This window comes from Temnothorax curvispinosus, unplaced genomic scaffold (assembly GCF_003070985.1).
Source record: "Temnothorax curvispinosus isolate PA1 unplaced genomic scaffold, ASM307098v1 QBEX01002158.1, whole genome shotgun sequence".
Lineage (NCBI taxonomy): Eukaryota > Metazoa > Arthropoda > Insecta > Hymenoptera > Formicidae > Temnothorax > Temnothorax curvispinosus.
Genome location: NW_020211938.1, coordinates 113,983 through 135,294, shown reverse-complemented (window position 1 = coordinate 135,294; position 21,312 = coordinate 113,983). Strand labels below are relative to the sequence as shown.

General features: G+C 35.6%; 2 protein-coding genes across 4 annotated transcripts; one reads left to right on the top strand and one right to left on the bottom strand.

Annotated features, from left to right (window-relative positions):
* Positions 1-499: 499 nt before the first annotated feature.
* Positions 500-7,072, top strand: LOC112468849 (G-protein coupled receptor moody). Of its 3 annotated transcripts, XM_025038217.1 has the most exons (7): positions 500-532; positions 935-1,083; positions 1,610-1,797; positions 2,956-3,215; positions 4,735-4,973; positions 5,270-5,582; positions 5,989-7,072. In XM_025038217.1, the coding sequence occupies exons 3-7, from the start codon at positions 1,764-1,766 to the stop codon at positions 6,799-6,801; spliced, it is 1,659 nt and encodes a 552-aa protein (XP_024893985.1). In that variant the 5' UTR covers positions 500-532; positions 935-1,083; positions 1,610-1,763; the 3' UTR covers positions 6,802-7,072. The 3 variants fall into 3 exon arrangements, with proteins under 3 accessions (XP_024893985.1, XP_024893986.1, XP_024893987.1); XM_025038218.1 differs by lacking the exons at positions 500-532; positions 935-1,083 and having other exon boundaries at positions 1,444-1,797; positions 2,991-3,215; XM_025038219.1 differs by lacking the exons at positions 500-532; positions 935-1,083 and having other exon boundaries at positions 1,444-1,797; positions 2,908-3,215.
* Positions 7,073-7,085: 13 nt separating this feature from the next.
* Positions 7,086-21,126, bottom strand: LOC112468845. The gene is made up of 21 exons (XM_025038208.1): positions 21,039-21,126; positions 20,511-20,695; positions 20,329-20,442; positions 19,802-19,959; positions 19,298-19,494; positions 18,600-18,805; positions 17,968-18,223; positions 16,998-17,209; positions 16,434-16,660; positions 16,042-16,244; positions 14,285-14,500; positions 14,064-14,129; positions 13,202-13,476; positions 12,694-12,807; positions 11,103-11,260; positions 10,600-10,799; positions 9,998-10,200; positions 9,186-9,441; positions 8,671-8,882; positions 8,331-8,557; positions 7,086-8,126 (listed from the first exon to the last, which is right to left on the bottom strand). Exons 2-21 carry the CDS (start codon positions 20,688-20,690, stop codon positions 7,913-7,915), a joined length of 3,894 nt encoding a protein of 1,297 aa, XP_024893976.1. The 5' UTR covers positions 20,691-20,695; positions 21,039-21,126; the 3' UTR covers positions 7,086-7,912.
* Positions 21,127-21,312: the final 186 nt, after the last annotated feature.

Here is a 21,312-nt window from a genome sequence, read left to right as displayed (position 1 = left end):
GACTTAACGAAGTGGAACCGACCGGCGGCGCATTAATTGGTATGACTAAATCGAACGTCTCGTTAGTTTCACGCGTCATAAAGGCGACCCGCATCCAGCCGCGGTTGTCCGGAATTAACTCGGTCGACCGAAACTCTCCCATTTTTCCAATCTGTATCCTTATTCTATGTAAGGGACATTGATGTTATCAGCGTAATCTATTTATGTCAAATATAATAATCAATTCGTTTATGCCATATATAATATTAATAACACGTTCGTGTGCGGCGTCCTAGATTTGCCGGATGTTCTTCCGGCGCGGCGCGTTATAGATACGCAATATCATAAATTAAAAATGTCAATCATCACAAAGCAGTTAACATAGAGAGCTGAAGAATTGTCAGTGTAATATTGAAGTTTCGTGTGATAAGAGAGCATCGATTTTTAATTAATCAAAAATGTGTGACTAAAAAAACAAGAGAGATATAGATCATAAATTAGAGAAAATTAATTTTATATTGCCCACAAGATTTATCATTGAAGAATAAATGCGGTAAAATTCAAGACGCTTCGCACAGAATGTCATTTGATTAATTTTAAATATTAATTGAAACATAATCGTGCACATTATCCGTTGATTATTGATTGCTATTATCGGATATTTCTTCGACCATACCGCAGATTTTTTCATAAACTACATTATTCAATTTTGTTAAAAGAATACGCGATTATCAATTAATAAGCAATATAATAATGTATTCTATTTTACGAACAATATTTTACAGCTTCCTAGACAATTAGTCAGAGATTTCAATGATCCCCTAGAACTCGGACAAGCAGCGAAATGGGGAAACGCGCTTCCGACTCGCTCGCTTCCGCTCGCGGTCATTCGTGCGCAGCTGGAGGCTCTCTCCCTCGCGACTACTACTAACAAAATGCAATTATTTTTAAAAAGGATGTAGGGACGCTCTCGCCACGGTTTCCAGGGGACGGTACGCTCCCGATCAGACATGGTAGGTGCTCTACCACAAGTGGCATATCGACAATGGGACGACATGGGGCTGGCTGGCACCGTTTTAACGCTTTCGCTTATACCACATATAGGTACGCAACATGCCGATTCGCATAATAAATTGTTTATAACAAGATTGGTGAACGATGCCCTCGGTGCTTATCTAATTTTATAAAAAAGCAAGTAATTAATATCTCTCATGTAAAATTATACGATACAGGTCGCAAAAAATTCTATCGCGATAGTAAACAAAAGAAAACAATCAAAGAAGCGATCTCTTTCTGATTGCCGAGAGGACTCGGTTTTCAAGAAAAAATTATCTCTCGACGTCGGAGTCAAAGGAGGAGTCAAATTTGGCGCAAGCGCAGCATCCGCGGAAAGTGCATATACTCTTGTATGCATCCTTGAATCTTGCTAATAATTCCGCCAGTTTATTCGCGAAGTTTGCCGAGTCCGTTTCGTTTGCACGTCAATTCTATTTCTTCCTTTCTTTGTTGATCATTGTTGTGCCATAAATAAATTTGAGTAACTCTGTTTTTTCATCAAATTTATTTATTGGTGAATATATCCTATCGACGAGATATCTAGCAATTGCGACAAAGCAAACGAAATTTATAGTTTCCCAGACGAAACCACTCGAGTTTGCCAAGGTCAACATGAGAACCGACAAGAAGAAGAATAAGTTGGAGACATGACTAACGTCTCAGCCCGGTTTCGAAAGGAACGAGAAAAGATCACGAAGATCTCAAATTATTGCCGATAACCACCGTCAATGAGTCGGAAATGTGTTTTTTATTTTCGCAAAGGTAAGTGCAGCACTATAAACCGTACCTGTAAAAAATTTTTGTAAAATTTACAACTATTATAGTGGGTAATTTGAGACCCACTATAATAGGTGTAAATTTCCACACATTCTTAATTTGTGTAATTGTAATACAAAATTACTTTTTCCTTTCGTACTGTAATTTTACAAAATTTTTTTACAGTACGAATAAAATCTCTGGAATTTTTATTCAAGACAATTCTCTCATTAAACAACTAAAAGCAAAATCACATTAAAATATTTACTATGTTTTTAATGCTCTGTTATACTACGTTTTTGTTCGCCCTCACTCTAATGCATTTAGTGAAAGTGACCTAATTTGCGTGCGAACGTTAATATGTTTGTCGGCGATGATTCGCGGACTATGCGAGCATTGCGAGCTATTATACGAACTGACCACCGATACTCCGCGGGTATGCTATATAGACCGCGAGAGGCCGATTCGAACCATAGAAACGTCTGAAAGTTTACGCTCCGGCGAAAGAGTTTATCGTCTCAGGTGACGAAAATAGATCTCTCTGTTCCTCTCCGACGCACCGTTGGGAGAAAAAAGAGAGGCGCGCTCGGTCTGTCCGACACACGGACGCGCGGCGTGTGAAATTCGCGCCTTTGAAATGGCGACGCGTGCACACGTGTCGGTCGTTAAACGGGATCGTAATGTGTAACACAACCCAGGTAGCAAGATGACGTTCAAAAACGTCTTAATGACGTTAGAGACGTCATTAAGACGGAATTAATACGTCATTTGACGTCCACTCTGCTATCTGGGAAAGAAGAAGTAAGAAGGGAAAAAGCGCAAGATGTAAAACAAATACGCGTGTACATTTTCAGACTGCTCGTGTAAATTCCTGATAGCGTATCCCCTGAATCTTCCTGAGAACTCAATTACACGCTAATGCATAATTAAATAATGCATAATTTACGAAAATAACAAAGCGTTGATTTAATCACGCTACGACGACAATTATTATTTAGGTCACTATATAAATAGATAAAATAGATTATATATAAAATAATTATAAGTAGCCGATATTATCTTAAAGAGTTCTCCTGAAAATATCAAGATAAATAAATATTTCGTGATTGGCGGAAGTTAAAGTGTCAGGATTCTATTTACGGCCCTGATACGACATTCGTATAGACGTTATACTCGGCGAGAGGTTCGGCTTTCCGCAGATGCTGGAATACTGGAGGATGACGAGCAACGAAACCGAACGCAACCGCAGCGGCGACAATCCTGCGATAATCGAGGAGATGCTGCAGGATCCAGGATCGGTGATCCTCTTCGTTGATTATCCACGGTGGCTGCTGTGCTTCGCCGCCGCCTGCTGCATCCTCTTCATGCTGGTCGGCATTCCGGGAAATCTTATCACGGTGATCGCGTTGTTTCGCACGAAAAAGGTCCGTAACCGTAGCTGTAGCCCACATAACTTCGTATAGTGAATAATATTAAAAAGAAAATGCAAGCAGAGGAAAAACGATTAAAAAAAATTCATTGACTGATGATTTGATTAGTAGACGATACAAATTTCATACAACTTCGATGCTGGTGTTGCAGAAAAACGATGAGACGATTCGTGGAGAGAAAAAAATTCACAGAAAAGTAATATATCAATGCTGGTGTTGTTACAATTGAGTTTTCTTCTAAAAAAAAAAACATTCTGAAGTGCTTGTTTTAATACACAAATAACGCATGCACTGCTATTTGTACAACTCGTTTTGTGCCACTCGTGACAATTTTCTCGACTCGTGCTCGACTTAAAGTATGATGAATTCGTGTTATGCAAGGCTACTCATGTTTCCGGCACTGCTTACATGTAGAAATCTTAAAAGCTGTCAGAGTGGTTTACCTCGAGTCATTATACCTCTTTAGTCTTACAAAGCGTTAATAGCAATAATGAATAAGGACTTCAACGTCCTTAATCACGCTACGACGACAATTATCATTTAGTGTGAAAATATTTCTTGATTCAATATTCTTGAACCACAGTTTTATCTCATAAAGATCCTGCTTTATGCAATTTTTATATTCTACAATATTTTATATTATTAATCTTTTTTTATTGGATTAAATAGCTTTTGTTCACAAAATTGAGATTTCGAAAAATGTTTCTATTTAAAATTAGAGGCAAACCTTTCAATTAAATAACTCTAATATTTATAATTGTAACACTGTGTAATACTGTTACTAATAATAATAATAATAAATACATTTTATGTAGAAATTTTATTATTATTATTATTATAAAAAAATTGATATTTTTCGGAATATGGGTAATAAAATTGTTTTCTTGCGTAGCAAAACACATTTTATTTCTGACAAATTGACGCCGAACGGAGGTCGTCGGCACAATTCTATAGCAAAGCCTATAGCCCGCCAGTCGATCATCAATGAGTTAAGTTTGGAATCGATTACGCGGAACTGCGCGCATATACAATCTTGTGTTTTCATGAAGGTTCACGTACTCCGATATAATCGACTAGAATTGAATCGCGAAGTCTCTATCAACTTTATCGTGTTTATTCCCAGAAATTCGAAGTTTATTCGATAACTTAATTTAAATTACTTTTCACGTTAACAATTTCTTCGTTATTATTCACACATCGAATACTTGCTATAATCACGATCAATAATGAAATATAAATAATATATGAGTAATTTCTAAACAGTTCAGATAATATAACAAATTTTGAGAAGCATATATAGTTCTAGGCAAGTATACAGCCAGTTATTTATTAATATAATTATTTATTATATTATATATATATGTATATACGTATTTATCAATATAAGTATATTAAACAATATATTTGTGTAAAGAAATAATTTTGTAATTTTATTTTTATTTTTAGCATCAATTTTTTAAATATTGTTTTGATATTATTTTTCTATAATTCTCTATAATTAATTTTGCCACAGCTAAAGAATGCCACCGCGGTCTTCATCATGAATCTCTCGATATCGGACTTGATGTTCTGCTGTTTCAATCTACCACTCGCGACTTCAACGTTCTGGCACAGGTCGTGGATGTACGGACCACTTCTATGTCGGCTGTTTCCGCTCTTGAGGTACGGCCTCGTTGCAGTCAGCCTCTTCAGCGTTCTCGCGATCACGATCAATCGCTACGTCATGATCGGTCATCCCGGTCTCTATCCTACGTAAGTATCCTACTTAAATTATCTCTCTTCTACTCAAATATTTTATTATTTTATAATTAATTATTTTATACGTTTAATAAACCAAACAAATTATATTATTGCGCACGTAAAATAGATAAATAAAATAATTGAAATAACAAATCAAAAACAGAGATGCTGTGGATTTTAAAATCTTTCAAGTCAATTTTCTCGAAAGTCAACCTTTTATGTTTTACATTTTTTACTTTTTACACGAGGATTTATCTTCTTACAATTAGTTGTTATTACAATAATTGATTATCGAATGTTATTCGAAGGTTGTATAGAACAAAGTACTTAATACCGATGGTACTGGCAATATGGATCATCGCTTTCGGCTTGTTGATCGTCACGTGGTTCGAGCGATTCGGACGTTTCGGATTGGATCCCGCTATCGGATCCTGCTCGATCCTGCCGGATATAAACGGACGGAGCCCGAAGGAGTTTCTCTTCGTTCTCGCGTTTTTAGTACCCTGCCTCGCTATTATCGTTTGCTACGCCAGAATTTTCAACATCGTTCGCGAAACCGCTTCGAAGAGCAGAGGCAGAGAAAAGATCTTCAACATAGAACCTACAGAAACCAGCCATGACGTAAGATCTATTTATTTCTACGACAAAAGAAGAGAGAAAGAAAATTTAAAATTAGCACAAATAAAAATAAATCACGGAAAATATATATTTAAAAAAATAAAAAAAAAAACTGATTACTCTTCTATCTCGAATCTCCACAAGTTTTGTTGGAAAAAATACGATATACGCTTGACGACAGGTATTTTGAATATTAACAGATAAAATTTGTGTATTTTAAATAAATAAAAGTAAATAAAACATTAATAAATTATTTAGTATAGAAATTAAATTAATAAGATAGTTAATAAAAAAAAACTGCTAAAATAAACCTCATATTTTTACTTCATTTATCAAAATATAATTATCATCTTTTCAATTACATTGTTTAAAACCTAGCTTATCATTTTTGGTATTTTTATCTTTACAGCAACCATCCATCACGAAAAACCAGGAGCAAGAGCTTTCTGTCCTCTGCGCTCCTTCCTCATTGATGCAAGCGATTCTTCTTAATTCAGACGAAAGAACGGATCTTGAGCCACCATCTGCATCCATTAACGAAACCTCGTGGTCTAAACAACCGATCCACGATCAACAAAAAGCAGATTGCGCGAAGAATACACGTACAGACGATCTAACAACGAATATCGATGCAAACTCCAACAATGGTTACGATGCTTCTCACGCCAGCCTATTGGAGAATACACCGTTCGTAGATGATGGTGAGATCGAGAAATCGGACTTCACAGAAATGAGGCTGTTCCTGAACCGGAATCAGTACGAGCCGCAGCGGAAGTCGTCGGAAGATCCCTGCGGTCAGCTGGAGAGACTGACCGGTCGACCGTCTTTCATGGTGGAGTCCTCGCTGCAAAGGATCGCTGGTGATGAACGCTCGGATCGACCAGATTCGAGGCCCGAACAATCCTGCGCGAGGAAAGCGTTTCGCAGACAATCGAAGTTTAAAAGCGTCGGCAGGACGCACAACGGCGAGTATGCCACGCCTAGGATGTCCATCAAGGATCGAAAGCTGCTGCAGATGATCCTCGTGATATTCGTGTCGTTTCTGGTTTGCTATCTGCCGATCACCGTCACGAAGCTCTTCCAAGACGTCCATTGGCAGGGCCTCAATATCGCCGGCTATATACTCATTTATCTGACGACCTGCATCAATCCTGTTATCTACGTCGTAATGAGCTCCGAGTACAGAAGCGCATATAAATATGTGTTGCTGTGTAAAGGGTAAACGGACAACGCGTACCGTAAGGAGGAGATTGCCGAGTCTACTGCCCAGCTGAATGTTTAAATATAAATAATTACGAAAATAATAACGAATATATAGATAATGCATAATTGATATTTGTTATTTAGTGCATCTGTATTATTTGAGAATTTTTGTTGACGCTTCTCGATGTTCTTTTTTTCATGAGATAATATCGTCTTCAAAAATCAATGGCACTTGAATAGTTAAAATTGTTGATTTATTGTTAAAATATACATGTACATTTTTAGTCTTCTAACAGTTTAAAAATGATTTTATTTATTTCAATAAAATTAGATAAAATGTATTATTTCTTCGATGATGTTTGCTATTTTTAATTGCTTTGTGTGTAATAGGATGGTGATAGTTGTTGATATTTTTGTACCTAATCTATTAGAATAATTGGAAAATAATCAAAATCTCTAATTGTAAATCTAAACGGTCTTCATTAAGAATATCTGTAATTTTGTGTATCTTTATCAGCGGTCCTTAGTCTTCTAAATCTTTGCGAATCGTTATTAAAAATCAAAACCCTCAATAAAAATTTTAAAATTCTTGTAAAATTTTACTTATAAAAATATATTAAATATATTACAATACATAATCGATATTTTGATTACAAGCTGTGAGGACTAAGAACCGCTGATTCATACTGTACATTACAAGTGCATTATAAAGTGAGAGCTTTGTAACATTCTTACGAGGTAGTTAAATTAATTTTAAGTATGTTACACATGACGCATTGAACCTTATCTATATTCTTAGCTATATATACGCGAGTTTGGTTATTTTTAAAGAAAAATAGATTTATCTATCATTCGTTAAATCACTAGATTGAAATATCAGATATATTATATTTACGATGACTGCTTCAGCTCTTTCAGTCCTTTCGATCACTTAATGCCGCAACATTAAATCCCTTTTTCTTTCCATGAGAATAGTTTCGTTATTATTAATTTTTTAAAGATTGTCCTTCGTCGCATTTGAGAAAAACTATATACATTAAAATGATTTTAATTAAAGAAAGGTATCCGGGACTGAAGAAACAGACTTTCGCGATGTTAATACTGATATTAGTACCTCTCGCTAACAACGTTCAATTTCTATCGAGGTTGGATGGCACCGACGCCGCTTGTATTGTGCTGATGTTCATGCCAGGTGGCCAGCTTTTTTCCGTCTTTTCCCCACTAGCGGTCTTTGGAATAACCTTAGTAATGTCGAGCTTGCCGCTATCGCGATTCTTGTAGTACAAGAATCCGGCCGCGCCGCCCATGCCCATTCCTCCAAGGATCATTATCCACTTCAAAAAGCTACAAATCGAAGTACCAAAATGATTTAATAGATGATTTATTACGTCGGCAAAGGTTTCGATCTAGGAGAAGCCGAAGGAATAATTGCCATTTATTTATAAAAACGTTAAATTGATCGCGGGGCACGTATAAATAAGCTATAGGTATATTGATATTAGCCATCAAATATTATAATTATTTAAGAAACGTTGCCACAACACTTACGTAACCACCGCCGTCACTTTGAACACCACCTTCACCTTGTTGACGAACTCGTCGTCGAGAAGTATTCCTTCCTCTACCCAGAACAGAGGCAGCAACGCCTCTGGAAAGTTCTTCATCAGTCTGAACTTTGGTATCGGTTGTATAAACATGTTGAACTGCAGCCGTTTATGCGCGCGTATCGGCGTGGCTGTCATCGGCTCGAAATCCATGTCGAGTTCATGCTCCGACTGTCGTTGGATATAATTTATTTAAATTATACATCGCCCGTTGTATTTATTTATTTTCTTTATTAATCTGTAACCACCCGTGTATCTCGATATCTTGCTTATTTGTCGATTACCTGATTCGGGTGTAGGCCATCCACCATTGCTAAATATTTCCCGTCGGTATCGTAAAAATGCGGCATGGATCCAATAAGGGGTACGCCAAGACATTTCGTCATGTCGTATAAATTTTTCGTCAGACAATTATCCGGGTCCGAGCAGAAGCACTTTTCCATAGGATTCGTGCTACTGTCTCCCAGGCCCGCGGTGTAATGAAGAGTATTGAGGCCTGCGAATTTGAGAATGTTATAAAAAGCAAAGCTATATAAATAAACGGTAACGTGTATCTATATTTATTTGTGTTTCACCATATTGTTTCGGAATTTCAAGAAATTATATAATTATACAATAAATTTTATCAAAAGATATATAAAAGCATTATATTTAATAGCATAATTCTGCTTCGCAAAACGGTTTTTGCATTTCGAAATGTTAAAGCCTCAACTCCAATTTCTTGGTGTAAATAACTGCGATGCAATTCATATGTATCGTACAATTTAAATTTTAAGTTTCAAGTTCTTTTAATACATGCCTTTGAGTTTGGTGTGATGCGAGAAACGCGCGCTGATACTTCGGCAGATCTCGTAGCCGAAGGAGACGAGATCATCGTCCGGTCCGAACAGAGGCGGAAAGATCGTCGTATCGGTACCGTTGTAGGCGTTGCAGTGATCCTCCGGCCAGATGTCTAATGCGGGTTTACCGTCGAATTCCAAGACACGACCGACGTCCTTGTAATTCTTAATACCACGCAGAACTTTCATACGTTGCGGCACGGCGGTACCGTTTTTCTGTGAAAGTTCAATTTTTCATAAAATCGTATTTTATTGAAGAACAACATAATTTTTATGATTTTCTCATACTTTTATACACGCATTTTTCGCAATGTAACATCCAGTGAAACAACAACAATTTACTTTTCTTTACGATGGAATTGCGGTCAGACGCAACGTCATAGTTCGCTATTATCTCCATGCGTGACTCGCTTTTTCTTCAACATGCAATTAGACTGTTAATTTATCTACTTATCATCATACATCCAAGACGCCAGAGATAATAAAGAACTGCATTAGAATACTGTTACATTACGCATTAAACTGAATATACAAGTCTTTTTTAAAATACAAAAATAAATACATAATTCCAGAAACAACAAATCATTCAATTCACTCGACGGTATTTGGAAAATTCTAACCAGCTTCGTCTAAAATAATTATAAAAATATAAATACATGAAAATCTTTTGTTATTAAGAATCCTCAAGCAATTAAAATTTTTTATATTATCCGTCATCCTCGTATTAAATAATAAAAGATTTATCATTTTCTTTCGGACTGAAACCACTTACCCCGCCGAAAACGGAGAATTTGTAGCGATTTTCACCGTCTGGCACCAGATCTTTCGCTTCCGTCTTCAATACGTTGCACACTGCCGACCCGGCGAAATCTGTTACGGTACAGTCGACGGGTAAACCGTCGAAAAGTATATCCTTGGCCTTGGCCGTCACGAATATCGAGTCCGGCTTATGGAAGATGCTGTCGACGGCTTTGCCTGTGTTATTCATTCGGTAATAAATTTTAACAAATTTCAAAAGATATAGTAGATAAATAAAGCTCGTATAACGATGTTTCCTATGATTACGTTTTCATAAATCATTCGCTATTTTCGTTAAGCTCGAGCTTAATCGTCGCGCGAAGAAACGCACGTGGCGCGAATATTGTGGCGATCGAGGCAACGAAGACCTTATAAATAATTCGCAGCTTCGTCGAGGGTGCACGTACGCTATAGAAAAACGTATCTCACGTTCCACTTTAAACCTTCCGGCGCGCATTTATTATTATAGTCCGCGTCGACCCTGTGCGATACGGCCGATTCGCCACCGCAATCGATACGCGACATTGAAAAAAAAAAATGAATGGCACTCGATACTGATAAATCGTATCTACGTACCGATAATCCCGATCGCGGCGGGCTTGTCCTTAAGGGTGGCTGCCACCATACCCAGAATCATGAGGTGAGGGCACACCATTATCTCCTCGCCCGTCAATCCTTTGCTCTTCTTGGCGTTGAAAAACCACGTTGTCCTCATGCTGTATTCGACGGAGTCCTCATCCTCCCGATCGACAAGATCAAACTTCACCTTCCACTCACTGGAATCGATATTTCATTTTTGGAACGAATAAATTTACGAGAACCAGTAATTTTCGATTAGTGCGGATCAAATAAAAAAAGGTCAAGTCCGATTAAAATAAAATTGTGGATATATCGATAGAGACGCGAGCAATCAAGTACAAATTTTAATTTTTAACAAAATAATAGCAACGAAAAATAGAAACGAAAGCGATTTTAGATATCGTGTTTTTCATCGACTCTATAAATTCCGTGACAATTTATTAGATTTAAAACATTAAATTATAAATTTTTATATAGCGTGATTATTAAAAACGACTCACTCGTAGAAGAACGGTCCAACTTCTTGCAATTTCGGCTTTTGACCCTCCTTAATTTCATCAGGGTTGGTTACATTGAACAAGTAGACCTTAAAGTCCAGTGGAAACGGAGTATTCGACCACATCTCACGTATCTCGCTTCCTGGTTTCAGTGCGATTTGCTGAAGTGTACGTTAAATCTTGTCAGTTTACGATCACACAACAGAATCGAGAAATCAAATAAAAATGATAAAGTTGCCAGTAAGAAATTCATTTTGTAAGAAATTTATTTCTAAAAATTGTAGATTTAATTTAGAAAAGCTCTCGGTTGTCCGCAGCGAATTTGCGACATAATATCTAGAATTTTGCAATCAAAAATGAATCTGCACCCATGTGGATTCCACAAATTACAGTCTTGGCGCAACATACGCGAGCATTTATGTCGGTGAATGTTACGGTTAATTGTAGCTGTGGGAGTAAAAAATAAATGTTTATCAGCAGTCACATGCGACCAATTCTGAAAATGCGCGTCCGTGTCACGTAACAGTGCAGCGAGAAAAATTATAATTATTAATTTCAGATCGGAAATTATAATACAAATAAAGATGAAATAAGATGAAAGTCGAAGTAATATATTGTAACAATACATTATAACATTATAACGAGAGTTCAAGGATTTCGCGACATATACACTTTTGCAGAATGACTATGACGTTTCATAAAATAATAACAACTAGACAAACAAAGACTGAACTGTTCACGTAAAATTTCTTAGAACGATCTGAGACTTGAGAATAACAACAGAAAAATCAAATTATTCGAATATTAGTACATTCACCGCCAAGTGTATTTTACGTGACTTTTCGTTCATGCCAATTAAATTATTTTGTAATAAAAAAGAGAACAATAAAATATTTAAGTTATAGTAGTAAATTTATAGTATTAAACTGTACAAAAATATAATACGCGACGTATTTATTTGACTGTCGCTCTATGACGTTCACCAATGCCTCTCACGGCGGTGAATGTGTTAATATATATTATATCCAATGTTATAGCGTTCTACGCCTTCCGGTTCCCAATTTCCAGTGCCTCCTATCTTGCCAGTCCCCTGGTTGTAGATTTCTCTCTGACATATAGCTCTTTGTATGCCAACCGTCTAAATTATCTTTGAATTGTTTTGTTTAAATTATCTTTGGTCTACCTCTCCTCTTCCTTGTGTTAATAATGGTGTAATAAATAACATTTTCGTAAAAATTCAAAAAACAAAAATGTGACATTCAGGAGATCTCCTGAGAATTAATTTTGCGAATTACGCAAAAATAAAATTATTACATAAAATATAATTTAAAACGCTTTGAAACACGAGAAAATTGCCAATGGAAGTGCTGGAAAGTTTTATTATTTCAACGGTACGCGCTGTCTGACAATTCGAAATAATTATGCCTCGCATCGGAGTTACATAAATCGCTGTAGATTATTGTTATTGCGCCGACATATAATAAATGATATTAAAATTATCCAATAAGCGATATAGAAACGTGTCTTCTTATAGCAAGCTTAAAATATTTCATGCAACAACAGAAATAAAATTTATTTATTAAAACTCGCTTACCTTTTTAATCTGCGATCTAATCAGTCCTGGAAACCCGCACCAAAGTAGAATGCCGAAAACGACCATACTTCCACCGCCAATTCCGAGCTTCTTTATAGACACCATTTTAACGCTCTGCAGAAACACCAAGCGATATTTAGGCATAAGCACACAAACGGACCGAAATAGACATTTGTATGTTTGAGCGATTATACATACACTTCAAACACTTATAAATTTAAGCGATTGAATAACACATAAAATTAGAAATACACACTTAAGTTTGCATGTCTGTTACATGATTACACATTATTACCTATATATTGGAAATTAATAGCGATTGATTACGACTTATTGCACCGCTTAACTCAGAACATTATCACGCGTTTTCGTAAAATGCTTTGAAAAACGCTAATCAAATCCCCTTGGTCTCCTTTTGGAGCAATCGCGTTTATGAGGAAATATTAATTTTTCACGAGCTCTCTTCTTAATTCGCGATGATCGAAAGTCGACATTAAACGATCGAAACCTTATTGTATCCTTCGAGGGCGCGGAGCACGTTGTCAAACGCTCTGCCGAACGGGACCGTGTACAGCAACTTCGAGCGTTTCAAGATATCGTACGTTCTCCGAACTTCGCGAACGGCGACGTCATACGCGCGTCGCTTAGTGACCATTATTACGCTTGATAATGACACACAGATACATCTGTTCTTGTCGATTTCGCACCACTCTGATTCGAAAAAGACACTTTTCGCTGCACTATGCTTGATAAAGAAAGATTCAAGATTCCTCCGATTGTAATCTGTAAAATTCTTTTAATCGACTTCTCACGTTTATGAAAAATTTCGACTGCAATGTGTAAAAAATAGATTGCGATGGATATTATAATATAAGATGTCAAAAATTAAATGTAACGATAAAAATAATACGTATTTAAAAATATTTTTAAACTTAATAATAGAATAAAATATAAAACAAAGGATATATGAATATATAGATATACTCCTTATTTTATATCTTATTTTATTATTACATAAAAATTTTTTCTTAATACAAAAATTCATAAAATTCATAACTCAGTAAATAACACAGCAAAAATAAATTAAAGAATAATTAACTTATCACAATTTCACACTATATTATGATAAAAATCAAGATGCTCGTTCTATGCCGTGAATATTTTCGTTTCTATTTTTTATCTTAGTTCAAACAAGTAAACTAAGCACATAATTTTTCTTCAATATTTGCGTATTACCAGAATGTACTATCAACATTAGCATTCGATATTCAGTATGGGTAATTTGATACCAAAAATATTCGAAATATCAGTGTCAGAGTTCTTCGCTCAATTCTTCCCGTCGAGTTTTTCGCAGACGAATATCGCTTTACGTTTATATTCCTTTCCCGCCGTTAAATCCCGTCGAAAATGCCGAATCATACGAGCTCGCGGTAAAACTCCAATTTGGTATCCTCATTCACTCGTGGTCTTTTCTTCGCGCAATGCACAGACCGCCCTCGTCCCTTTATCCGAATTTAAAATCTCGCGTAAGTACATATCTTAAACTATCAAGAATCGCGAGATGGAAGCCTCGACCTTCCCGACGTGGTACTGTCTTCGCACCTGTGCGATCTCCCGGTCGAACTCTTCGCACCTCCCTTAACGTCCTCGTCGTCGACGTAGCCGTCGCCGTTGATCGTGCGCGGCTCGTCGCGAACGGACTGCCCGCGCGATAATGACAGCGACTGTTTTACACCAGGCCGGCGTCGGCGTACTCCTACTTGCTCTTGGCCTCGTCTGTTCGTCATGGTCTTCTCGGTTTCCCTACCTAAGAACGCGGCATATCCGGCAGAATTGGATGCACCAACGGCAATGCGATCAAAGACCCGCAATCTTACTCGCTGACTCGCAAATACGTAACGCTGGAGACCCTGCGAAAGTCTTGAAAAAACAATTAGGCTGACCAATTAAAGTCATGTTGACCCTCGCTTTCTGCGTGTTCTTCAATTACATGATTTACTAGTATAGCATATAAATATACAGAAGACCCTACATAGCTCGATGGAAGCGTGTCTGACTCAAATAAATGTACAGAGAGAAGAGTAAACAATTGTAGAAGTTTCGGTCGTTTTGATCTTTACATAAAAGTTTCTTCAGCCAACAAATGACATAGTATCACATCTAATGATTATGAGTGTTATCTAAAAAAGAATATACGCCGACATTGGTAATCATTAGTACTCTACCTTGAAACTGTGCAACAATAAAATGACTACATCACTATAAATATTTCAGTTCATAATAAGCCAAATTCTATTATTCTATATTTGAAACAAAGATACAATATATTAATTCTATTCTGAATTTCTGTTTTAACTGTCTTGTAGAAAAAGATTGGTCTAGAATTTATTTTTAGACTAAAGTGTTGTTAAAGTATGGAATTAATTAATTAGAGTTTTAAAAATGTTACTTTCTTTTCATAACTTTTAGAAGATTTCCAAATTGTTTAATCTTCTCAAGAATAACGACAAAAGAGATTATTAAGTTAATGGCATTATTGATAAGTTAATGGCATACAAAATCATCGCATCAGTCGAAATTTCAAAGTATTTTTCATTATTATTGAAAATTATATTTAAAATAAATTTAAGAAATCATTCTTTAATTATAACAGGAAAAAATAAACCATTGCGATTATTAAAATATCCTATTTTTATTTAGTTTTCAAATATAGATCTTTGGTGAATACCATGTCGCCAAATTAAAAAATATAAGCAACATGGTTGTAATAACAATTACATTATTAATTAATTAAGTGCGATTTACCGATATGCCTATAATACAGATTGCAATAGAAGCTAATGAAGTGAAAAGTAGTTCGATATTGATATTAATCACTGTTTGATCTACAAAATACTCCTGAATCGATGATGGCGACGACATTCATAATACGCGGACGGCTAACAACCATAAGTAGTTTTTTACATATTTATGGCGGTCGTTTGCTGGTGCGTGTATGATGAACGTCGTTACTATAATCGACCTGGAAGTAACAAATATTAGAACTAAAATAACGTTATTCTAATGTCTAATGTATCATTCAACGCGATATTTTTTAGATATTAATATACAATAAAAATATTCAATTAATTATGGTCTGCGCGCGTTTTCCTAACACAAATATATTATTTCTATTTAATTATATCACAATAATTGGGTATGCTACTGGAATAAACTTCGTTGAAATCTTATCAAAATATTAGTCAAGTAAAGACTTTTTCTAAATTATTGTTTTCAATACGGTGCAATCGATATCGCGTCTCCCAATTTTTTCAGTGTCGTAATATAAAATACATAATAGTAATTATTACTCCCTGTCAATTCTAGGTGGTACCAATTCAGCTTGTATAGTACTGACGGTTATCTTCGGCTCTTGCGGCACGTTGTTCTGCTCCTTACCCGGTAGAAGATCCGGTAACGCAGTGTTCCCCGCATTTTTTTCTTTGTAATACCTCATTCCAGCGACGCTCATCATGCCTATACCACCTAGGATCATGAGCCACATCACTATCCTGCAAAGACAGAGATAAATCAGACATCCGCTATAGTAGATTTGGTGCGAGAACAAAAAGTCTTTGTAAAATCGCTAGTTTTTTAGTATGCAATGTCAGGTATTTCATACCGAAGCTAAGTTGCTGAAACAATAACGCAATAGAGGCGAGAAGCTTGCGAAGAGATCAAGGATTAATATTACCACTCACTTCGCGATTTTAATCTGCAAATATGCAACTTTCAGCGGTTTTATAAGAATATCTCCAAGTTCGAGTCCATCCTCTATCCAAAATAATGGGAAGAGCACTTCCGGGAAGTTTTTCATCAAACGAAGTTTGGGGATGGGTCCAACTAGCACGTTAAATTGAATCTTTTTGTACGCTTTTATTGGAGTGCCTGTCATCGGATCAAAGTTGAAAGTCATACGGTGCTTCTCCTGTAACAGAATCTCTTGTCACGATTCTGAACATTGTAATTGTTTGATAATTTGTAGTAACTTGGTCTAAAATTGCCACAATAAATTCACGCTGTTTCTTGAAATTATCTACTATAACCTTATTATTATTTCTATAAAATTAATTTAATTAGTATAATCTCCCTTACTCTTATCTCTCACTTACAATTAATTTTACATAAATTCTATACATTTACATAAATTCTAATTAAATTATGTAAAAGAAAAAAGAAACTATTTCGTGTAGGTGAAAAATCATGGGGTAAAAAATGACCAGTATATTTATTTTAACAAATAAAAAAACAATCGTTAAACTCACGAGGTCGGGATTTAAACCCTCGATCAACTCGAGATATCGTGGATCAGAATCTAAAAAATGAGGTAAACTTATCCTTATAGGCACAGATTTACAGGGCCCTGCGTTATATACATTCTTAGGCATGCATCCTTCGGACTCGAGACAAAGGCACCTCACATCCTCATCCTCAGCTGGATCGCCCAAATCCGCCGAGTAGTGCAGCGTCTTAAAACCTGCGTTGCAAAATTATCTAATGTTGCATCTAAACGAGATTACCTTACCGAGCGATTTTTGTTTCTAAGTGTAGAGTGTCTCAGAATCAACGAAGAGTGGACACTTAACCCGTTGAGGTCACATGGGATCCAGTGGACCCCAGGCTTTTTTTTATTTTTTTCTTAAAAGTATACTATTTTGAGAGTAAAACGCACAAAGTTTTTTTACTCCATCTCAAAAAATTTTGATGAATATTTTTGTGAAAAAAGTCAAATTTCTCGAAAAAAATTTGTTTTCTCGCGTTTTTTCAACATAAAAATTTTTTTTAAATTATTGGATTATCAAGAGGAAGTCATAAATTAATTTCAGTTCAAGGTTTGAGTCGATACATCAAAAAGAACGCAAATGGAAACTGTTGTGGGGTCCATTGGACCCCATGTGACCTCTACGTTATTTTTAGGAGGTGTGACCTCAACGGGTTAAGTAAAATTTGAAAAATATTCGATCCAAAAAGATTTGAGTTCATTATTTAAGTATCACATCTTCACAATTAAACTTGATTTTTCAATTAATCTTTGCATTAATAAACCGAGTTTACTAAATTTAAATTTAAATTTCCCAGTGTTACTATAAGATAACTGAATCTGCTAATCAATAAAATTAATTAGTTTTGCGTCTGGTTATCAAATTTTATGCTATCGTGACCCGCGAAGAAAAATTAGCGAATTTAAGAAATCAGTTAGAAACGGGTGGTATTTTCTCATGGAGTCATGTATACCTTGAACCTTTCCTGGTTCGATGTAGTAAGCGCCGATACTTCGGCAAATGTCTAAAGAGTGTACCCAGACTTCTTTCTCCTTGTTGAGAAACGGTGGAAAGATGGTTCCGTCCGTACCACGAAAATCGTTGCAAGGGCTGCCAGACCACATGTCCATCTTCGTTTCATTTCCTACCGTCAATACACGACCCACGTCTTTGTAATTTTTAATTCCGCGATATACTCTTATGCGTTCTGGCAAAAGACTCCCATTTGTCTAAAAGGCACAGATAGCATTTTCAAAATATAAAAATGTTATATATTTTTTAAATTTAATCCGGAATAAAAAATATAATAATTCCGTCCAGATAAATTTAATCTCGCCCGAATTTAAATCAACCTGTACATCCTAAATACTAAAAATTATTTAATTTTATTTTAATAATTTTGACAACAATGATATTAATGCGTTTTGTGCAATTAAAATAATATATTAAAAATGTGTATAAAAATATCACTTCATATAAGATTTCATGTAAGATAGATAATATTTTTAAGGACAAACGAGCACTTTTCTTTGTCAATATAGTAATATAAAAACACAATAGCGCAAGAAAGTCGTAATATTTGCGTAAATAATGCAAGAACATTACCTTAGCGAGAAAACCATATCTGAAACGTAAACCCTCCTCTCGGATTAATATATGTTCCCTTTCTTTCAACTCGTTGCACACTGCGGATCCAGCGAAATCTGTTATATCCGTGCAGTCGAAACGTATACCGTTAAAGAACAAATCTTTCACGGAGGTTTTGATAAATATCGACTGGGGTTTCTTGAAAACACTGTCCAGCGCTTTGCCTAGAGAGATATCAATAATGTAAGAGAATAGAGATTTAGTTTGCATTATGTAAAATTTTAAGTGAGAGAAAGAAAAAAGCATACGGTATAACATGTACATATTATATGATATCATGTATTTTGAAGTAACTATACATGTACGTGGATTGAATTGATAATGATAAAAAAGCCGAACGGTAAAAGTTTCCAAAATTAATACACTTTCGATTTTCAAAATTAACGAGATCCTTGATTTATAAAATTGACGTGAGACTTGATATTCAAAATTGACAAAATCGCGCCCAGGTAGCAAAATGACGTCTAAAGACGTCTTAATGACGTTAGAGGACGTCATTAAGACGGAATTAATATGTCATTTGACGTCATTCTGCTACCTGGGCGTGAACTGAATATCTACGCGTTAATTAAATATTACATTGAAGTAGACATTTCTTTGATATAAAAATATGCCGTGTACGTGTATTTATTCTTTCGCACATTGTAAATACGTACTAATTACTCCCATCGCGGATGGCTTATCTCTTTGAGCGATCAGAGTTACCGCTATCATGATTGGATGAAACGTGTAAATTTCCGCTTCCTCCGACATGATGCTCTTCTCCTGATTGAAGTACCAAACTTGTCGCAAACTGTACTCAGCAGTATCGTCTTCTTCTCGGTCCACAATGTTCTCCTTGTCCCGATACAAACTGGAAATCAGATTGATGTTCGTCAATTTTTATTGTACTTCTACATGTTATTTATATCTACTGCATATGTAAATTATTTAATAATAAGCGAACGATTTTGCTTCTAAAACAGACAAATTAAGTATATACTTCCCAAATTTTTTTAAAATTTAAAATATGTAGATACATAAAAATTTGCTCATATATGTTATTTTTTTATAGAAATTTATGAGAGATTCAAAAATCGCACTATTTTTGGAACAAGTAACAAATCGCCTCGGTAATCGTAAATTAAGTTATAGTGTCGTATAAAAGAGAGATTACTCACTCGTAGTGAAAAGGTCCTATTTCTTGGACAATCGGTTTCGATCCTGATGCAATCTCAGTAGGGTTTGTTACATTGAAGACATAAATATTAAAATCTAGCGGCTGCGGAAGTTTCTCCCAGAAATCACGTATTTCGCTTCCTTTCTTCAGTCTAATTTGCTGTAAATTTTGTGAAATACAGTATAATTTGAAACGAACTAGACTTTTTTCTCTTAAATTTAATATTCGAAGAATACAAAATTTGACAGATCACTACAGCAACATTTTTGTTTCTAGCATTAAATAATTACTGATAAGTATTAATAATTATTATATTAGTAATCTTCAAATAAAAATAAACAATCTATACATAGCAAAATTCATTTAAAATTAGTCAGAAAAGACTTTATTATCAAAACATTTACAATTTTGAAATTAATTTTATAGTAAATCCAAGTATTGCAAGAATTGTCTTTTTGCAATTCTGATTTCAATATTTCGAACAGAGCTTGCTAGATCGAGGATACTGACGTATTAATCATTACTTACAGATTTAACTTGCGACTTCAACATAGAAGGAAATCCTAGACTATAACTGATAAGCCCGATGGAGAACGTGCAGGACCCGGCGAGTCCCAGTCTTTTCACGGACACCATATTTTTCTAGGAACACATCACACAAACTGAATTAAATTTCTTGCCTTGGAATAATTTCAACAGCAAATTGGCACCTTGTATTCGTCAATAACGTGTAGCACGATGTTGAGAATCTTTCCGATCGTGAAAAAGGATAATAAACGCCTCAGATTCGGATTATGCATCGCGTCGTCTATTCGATATAAAACACGACGCGCGTTGTTTTCCAGTCTTTTGAAAACTTCTTGAAAAGCGCTCATTCGCTGCGCCGACATCTTGACTTTCAAAACAGACAAATTTCTCGATTACCAAATTTGACAAAATCTTGATTCTTAAAATTTACAAAATAAATCTCCAAAATTAACAAGATCCTAAGTTTTCAGAGTTAACGGATTCTTCGATATTTTTTTGCAGATAATAATTTTAAATTGATAGAATTTTGATGTTCGTAAAATTTTCGATTTTTATAAGTATCTACGAAGTTTTTGATCTCCAAAATTATCAAGATCCTGTGTTCTCAGAACGATTGATAATTGGCAAATCTTCTACGCGATTTTTTGAATTTTAGATTTTGCGCTCCCTTTTTCTTAAAATTCTGTCCTCGTGAGGCTTCTGTGGCACACCTGAGGAAATTCTTCAAAAAGATTGTCGATGTGCGAATGTCCACTTCCGTCGATGTCTCGCGCTCCAACCTCGGACGTCTTCTTGTTATCGGTCCTCCTTAGCAATTCTCATCGGCAAGCTACCCGCACCCCCGGAGCTACTCTCGTATTCACACGTTCTCACATACACATACGCATCTTTGTTTGTCCATTGACTGTGATTCGACGACATCGGGTATGTTGCGACTGCGCGATCAGTAGCTTTTGAGTAGGTTTATTGAATTGCGATAAGAAT

Bases quoted from the DNA above. Each gene is read 5' to 3' on its own strand.
- LOC112468845 (XM_025038208.1), bottom strand. From the start codon at position 20,690: ATGTCGGCGCAGCGAATGAGCGCTTTTCAAGAAGTTTTCAAAAGACTG. The intron at 18,224-18,599 runs GTAATGTTCTTG...TGTGCCTTTTAG, and splicing joins GATATGGTTTTCTCGCTAAG to ACAAATGGGAGTCTTTTGCC. The intron at 8,558-8,670 runs GTAATCGACAAA...ATCCAACGACAG, and splicing joins ATGGCCTACACCCGAATCAG to TCGGAGCATGAACTCGACAT.
- LOC112468849 (XM_025038217.1), top strand. From the start codon at position 1,764: ATGAGTCGGAAATGTGTTTTTTATTTTCGCAAAG. The intron at 3,216-4,734 runs GTCCGTAACCGT...ATTTTGCCACAG, and splicing joins CGTTGTTTCGCACGAAAAAG to CTAAAGAATGCCACCGCGGT. The intron at 4,974-5,269 runs GTAAGTATCCTA...TGTTATTCGAAG, and splicing joins CATCCCGGTCTCTATCCTAC to GTTGTATAGAACAAAGTACT.